Raw genomic sequence first — 6,310 nt, 5'->3', positions numbered from 1 at the left:
ATTCTTTGATCGAAAAGCTGCGTAGCATTTCAGTAATTCCAATTTACAATTTATTGGAAGCTAGCTCAAGAGATTCCTTCTGAAATGGTTCTGTAAGTGAAACACTCCCATTACTTACCTTGAATTTCATTCCATGTATTCTGTTCTATAATGCTTCTGAGACTTAATCTCCTACTTCATCCATATTGGATCTGTTTCTGAGGTCCAAAACAAGGAGAATTTCTAACATGTTTCTCTTCTGGCACATGCACGCCATCTGTTTGTGTTGTGAACATTTACTAGGCTATTTGATTTTATCCACCTGAGACTAGTTGGCATTCTAATTTTGATGATGGGAATTGAGTATTACTATGATTCTATTATGCTTGTTTGATGGGGTAGTAGTTAGCCTGCACTCTAAAATCTCTCTCCTCCCATCCTACCTACCTCTCAAATCTTTTTCTTTCTCTCACCCGCCCTACTCTCTCACCACTCACCACTTGGAGGCACTAATTTATCATTTTGGTCTAAGTGCCATAATCTATATTTGATTTTAAGTTTGGAAATGATAGGGATACTGGGTTCCAAAACAGGTCTTAAAGGTCTCTTTGGATACCTCTTAGAATCATTTACATATCTCACATGTAAATGATTTTGGAGTTTAATTCCCCTCCTTCGTGACTGAGTGTGTTGCCCGAGACAATATATTCGCCCATTTTCTTCCCCAGGCCACTCCCCTTCTACTGTAAAAAGATAGTCATAAATATACTACAGGGGGTGGCTTGGCTAAGAAATGGGTGCGAATAAATCACTTCTCTGTACATGATTTTATTGTGGGCTAGGCAATTTCGAAAAAAGTAATTTGATAAGCGCTCTTTTTACAGGAGAGGGTGCCAACTCGTATGAATTATTAGAATAAGACAATTTTATTATGATTATCACTCTTCTACCATGAAAAAGTGGAGCCACGAAATTGCTTACTATCTTGAAAAACAGCTCGTTAATTAAGGCAAAAATAAGGTGACTTCGTTCGATTGTCAAAACATGGTAGCTCTATCCATAGGAAAAGATGTAATATGGCTACTCCAATTTTAAGATTATTGTGCACGTTCTGTTAAAATAACATTGTCAAAATAATTAAAATATTTAAAATGATTTTTTATGTTTAGGTTTCCCACCAATGTTTAATTGGCAAGTGAGCAGGCGTGGGAAACTTTTTCCTGCGCAATTTTTCGGAATTTCCTGTGCAAGTGAACAGGTGTGGATACCTTTTCCTGCACAGTTTCTCGGAATTTCTTTTTCTTTTGCCACGTCAGATTATCGGGAAACCTTTTCTTTTCCTTTCCCGGGAAAACAAGTGAACAGAGCCAACGAGATTTCATATTTCCAGAGAAAATACAAGCAACTTTCCTTTCCATCCCTTTCTCGAGAAGGCAACTGAAGAGAGCCTAACGTTTTTTTCACTTTAGAGCGGTGCGAATTATCCTGCAGGGAGTGCGAATTTATCATCGACGGAAAAATATCTTATGTGTGATATATATACACATAGGGAGATGATATTTTCACCCCTCTACAGTACGCATTCGCCCCCTGTCAGACGTCAAAAAGCGTTAAAGTTGCCCACGGTTCACGTTATAAGGGGGCGAATGCGTACTGCAGAGGGGTGAAAATATCATCTCCTATATATATTGTTCTTCTTATTTCCATCACTGAAAGGGTACGGTCGGTTTGTTGCTTGTGCTCAGATCGAGGAAGGAGTTGTTCGAACAATACATCGCCTTTGGATAAAGCAATGGTTTGTTATTTGTCCCTTGCTCCACTTGTACAAGGCCCAATTGGCCATTTTTTCTTATTTGGGCTTGTACTGTGGATAAAAAATTACCATTTCCTTCTCAAGCATGTTTTCCCCCCCTACTCTCCGCTCACATCTTGTTTGATGAAATGCTTGAGAAGGAAACGGTTTGTTTCTTTGTTTGATTGTGGTCATGCTCAATTATGCCAAGGGTTTGAGGTATCTAGTAATTTACGTAGCACTTTTTGAATTTGAAGTTTTTCACTTGCTGATTGGGACTTTGAATGAAAATTCTCTCATCACAAAGAAATTCTTTGTATTTGAACTTGTTTTTTTGAATGAAATGAACTAGACCTTACAGAGTGCTTCTTTTACTGCAAATTGCTGCTACTGCTTCTCAAGGCAGTGGATAAACTACATTTTCCTTCGTTCTAGATAACCAATTTTTTTTCTAGTTAAATAACCCATCCTCTAATGTTTTTATGTGTAAAGTCCCCAGGTGACTCCTATACTACTAAATATTCCCAAACAAAATAAAATAAATGACAGCAACTGAACTACCCTTCACCTGACTGAAACTGAAATAATTAGAATGGACTATTTCTGAGGACTAGAACCCTTGGGCCTCTGCTGATATGTTTTTTTCTAAAAAACTGATCCTGCTCCTACATCAACTCCTACCACTCCATTTTGTGTGAATATAGTCTATGCATCAAGACTACTTTCAATCTATTCTGCAGGCCCTTTAAGAAACTGAACAGCCCATGAATCTTCTCCTCCATTAGACCCTTCCTCATCATGTCCCAGTTAATCATATAAATCAGCAACATAGAAAATAGGACCGATGTTGAGTTCAAATGGCAACTCCAACAAATAGGCATTTGGGCCCACCATTTGTAATTTTGTGCAAGGTTCAAACGTCTTCACTTTCAATTTCTGATATATATACCTTGTGGAAATCTCCCTTCCCCCAAGTACACCATTACCTGATCCCCCATTTCTTACTTCTTAGTTCGTCTTCACATATCTGCTCCCTTGTACTTGCCATTGTGGGTTTCAATCATTTTCCTACCTTCTTCATGCAATTGCTTTATATGTTTGGTCGGCTTTATGATTAATCTAAGAAATAAAACAAGTAGCATAGCAAAGAAAAACCTAGCTGAGTTTTTTTCCGAACAACGACTTTCAGTCTCCATTCTAACTGCCTATAAAGGTCATTTAACTACATTTGTGCATCACCTTCAATCTTTAGCTCGCATGAAAGAGAACTGTGAAAACAAAATGCCTATTTATTGAGTGTTCGCCTGCCATTGTTGAGCTGGTAGTCTTCAAACGAATTATGCTGTATATATTGTAATGCTTACTTTCTCATCAGTCCATTTGACTTGACTTGGTTGTGTTAGCTTTCAAATTAATACCTCTTTAGCCTAATAATGATTTCAAATCCTGAGCCACCAGTGATTATTTTCTAGTTATACTAATGATTGATTTCTGATTGGTCTAATGATGTTCTTTCCTTTTTTTTAGCTCATGGCCTGTAGCATGGGAGTGATGATGGTGCAGCCAAACATGCCGTTGATAGAGCGTGAAAGCTTTGAAAAGTTATTTATAGTTTTCACAACTTGTGGTAAAATGCAGAGATGGAACCTCAAACAAAGTTTCAGGAGAGGAAGTACAAAGTTTGGCATAAATACTGCATCAATTCTTGGAAAGAGGTCTGCTTCTTATTTTCTGAACAGTAAATTTTAAAATCTCATACACTGGGCTGCCCTTTTTTTATCTGGAATGTTGGTTAGTGGGAATCATATGTTCCATCGATTGATATCTAAAATACAGTGGGAATGTGTCATATACAAACATTTTGGCCTCATTTGCACCTCTTGGTTTGATGTGTATATCCAGGTTTTGAATATCAAACAGGATTAATGTGTTATCTCACAAGTCAAGGACTAATTTTCTTGACCCATATTCATGCATTGACTTTTTGTACTTCTCACACCAGTTATCTAAGAACCATGAATCATGGTTACTTTGGTACTTGCAACATACTCTACCATGGATTTCGTTTTTCTATTTTTTCTTACTTACATTCCATCCAATGCCTTCTAGTATGTTACCTAACCATGTGAACAAATTGGGCCGATGCATATGTTTCAGCCCTTGTCTGGTGTAAGATGGATAAGGGAAGACAATTGGATTTATAGCTCTGATACCAAATTGATGTAAATCTAGGGTTCACAGACTTAATTTCTCAGCCAAAGTCATCTAGCTCCAGGGGGTATCAAAGAGGGGAGAGAGAAGCTAGAGAGGGAGAAAGGAGGGGATGTTCACAGCCAAGACAAAGAGAGAAAAGAATAGAGAATAAAAATCAAGAAAGGAATCAGGATCAAGACAAAATCAAGACTAAGAAAGAAAGTAAGATCAAGAAATGAGAAAAATAAGGGTAGAAGGGGGCTTATGTATCCAACCATGGGGGTGAGAGAGAGGAGTAGAAGGAGGCGGCTTATGAACACAACCGTGAGGGGGTTAGAGAAAGGAAGGGTGAAAAGGATGTGAGAAGGGAGAATCATAGAGAGAGAGAGAGAGAGAGAGAGAGAGAGAGAGAGAGAGAGAGAGAGAGAGAGAGAGAGAGAGAGAGAGAGGTGAGAGGGTGTACCTTTAGGTGGGCCTCATAACTGGCCAATAGGATATAAGTTTAGGTTCACTTAAGGGTTGGAGGTTTTAGCCAATAGAAAATAAGGTATGTGGGTCATTGGTAAAAAGTCAATAAGCGTAAGTTGGTCATGGGGACAAAGGATATGGTGGGCCATAGACTGATGTGGACATCCCCGCGTCTAGGCTAAATAAATACCTCTAAATCAAAGTAAATCCTATATAAAAAATAACACGTGTCTTATAGAAAAATAAAAGACTAAATGTAATGACTAAGATAGCTAGATCACATCAATTTCCCCCTTGTGTGAAGAACTCGACTTCGTCGAGTAGAAGTTAATAGGGTTCTTGGCAGATAACTAATGGTACAGAGGAAGGGGATTAGATTTATAACATAGGATGGTTATAAAGTAATGTTTTGGGAGGATGTAGGGTTTAGCAGGGAAGCATTCTTTCAGTGTGTTCGGATTTTTTCGACATTATGTATGGGTAAAGGATGATTGTTTATTCTAGTGATTTTGCCTTTATTCCTGTATTTGTATTTGAGTGCTAGATTTCTGAAAAGGCGAGTCATATCTTCTCTACCTTTATTGTTGTAAGTATCCATGTCCTATAGAGGTGTCATAGATTTTTAAGGTGTATATTCCTCATGGTAGGGCTCAATAGAAGTTTGAATTTTGGGAAGTATGGGTGCTTTTCTGTGTGATTTTTCTTTCAGATGCTGATTAGTTGATGACCCTGGTTTCTTTATGACTAGTCTTTGCAATCCCTCTTCACTGATCAAACTTTATGCTCCACTAGTTATTCTTATTCATTACAGTTGCAATACAGAGTCTTTCCATTTGTAATTGGCATATTTTTATTTTTTCCTTTTCATTTGTCCCTACCAAATTGCTACTAAAGTCAATAATCTCTGATGCAGTACAGATTATAGCTGATTAATCTGTTTTGATCGATATTGCTCGAAAACAATACAACTGAACCAGTACAGATTATAGCTGATTAATCTGTTTTGATCGATATTGCTCAAAAACAATACAACTCAACCAGTTCAATCCTGAACTGAGTTTTTATAGCTTTCAGAAATTTCAGTTTTTCTTTTAATTTTTAATGCATGAAATCTAAGAAAAAAAGTGCCTCAGTCTGTTTCTCTCTTAATCTCTTAATGACATGCATATTGTTGTAATGAAGCTTCGTTAATTTTTACTTGTTATAACACACCTTAAATGGTCTCTCTGACCATATCTTGTACTGCGTAGTCTTACGTGAGCATCGTGTGTTTTGTTTTGTTTTGTTTTTGTTTCTTTTTTGTCTTATGCTGGTGTAAATTGAATGGAGTGGAGAGGATACAATCATATTGATGTCAAATTTATTGTCTCTATGTACATCGTGTAGTTATCAGACGAGAAGACATGGTCAGAGCATAGCCTTTGCTTTAGACACAGGTGAAGCTCCCGATAGTGGCAGCCAAGAGAGCCCTGATGGAGACAATGTGGGGCTCGGCAGCACTCGGTTAGGCAGAATAGTCCGTGCCGGCAGCAAACTACTTTTGGAGAAACTAAATGCAGCTAGAAGGAACTTCCCCATGAAAATATTTCTCCTCCTCTTGGGTTTCTACACAGCCAACGCATTGGCAACGATATTAGGACAGACTGGCGACTGGGATGTCTTGGTTGCAGGTGTTGTGGTTGCTGCCATTGAAGGAATTGGTGCGCTTATGTACAGGAAACCACTCTTTGTATCTTCTAGGAGATTACAGTCCTTGATAGTGATGATAAACTACTGGAAAGCTGGTGTTTGCTTGGGTCTCTTTGTGGATGCCTTCAAACTTGGGAGCTAACAACTCTACTGATTATTGGGTTTAATAAAGATTTTTTTTTTCTTTCA

The 6,310-nt window shown here is 38.0% G+C and overlaps 1 protein-coding gene across 2 annotated transcripts; it reads left to right on the top strand.

The window, feature by feature from the left end:
* The first annotated feature begins 1,560 nt into the window (after nucleotides 1-1,560).
* Nucleotides 1,561-6,310, top strand: NPQ7 (antigen receptor-like protein (DUF565)). 2 transcript variants are annotated; one of them, XM_077391406.1, is made up of 3 exons: nucleotides 1,561-1,774; nucleotides 3,299-3,486; nucleotides 5,819-6,310. In XM_077391406.1, exons 1-3 carry the CDS (start codon nucleotides 1,772-1,774, stop codon nucleotides 6,261-6,263), a joined length of 636 nt encoding a protein of 211 aa, XP_077247521.1. In that variant the 5' UTR covers nucleotides 1,561-1,771; the 3' UTR covers nucleotides 6,264-6,310. The 2 variants fall into 2 exon arrangements, with proteins under 2 accessions (XP_077247521.1, XP_077247520.1); XM_077391405.1 differs by lacking the exon at nucleotides 1,561-1,774 and adding an exon at nucleotides 1,834-1,990.

Source organism: Tasmannia lanceolata, unplaced genomic scaffold (genome assembly GCF_043159265.1).
Source record: "Tasmannia lanceolata isolate RefF3 unplaced genomic scaffold, GAP_Taslan_0.1 ptg000012l, whole genome shotgun sequence".
In the NCBI taxonomy this organism is placed as follows: domain Eukaryota; kingdom Viridiplantae; phylum Streptophyta; class Magnoliopsida; order Canellales; family Winteraceae; genus Tasmannia; species Tasmannia lanceolata.
This window is presented reverse-complemented; position numbering and strand designations above follow the sequence as displayed.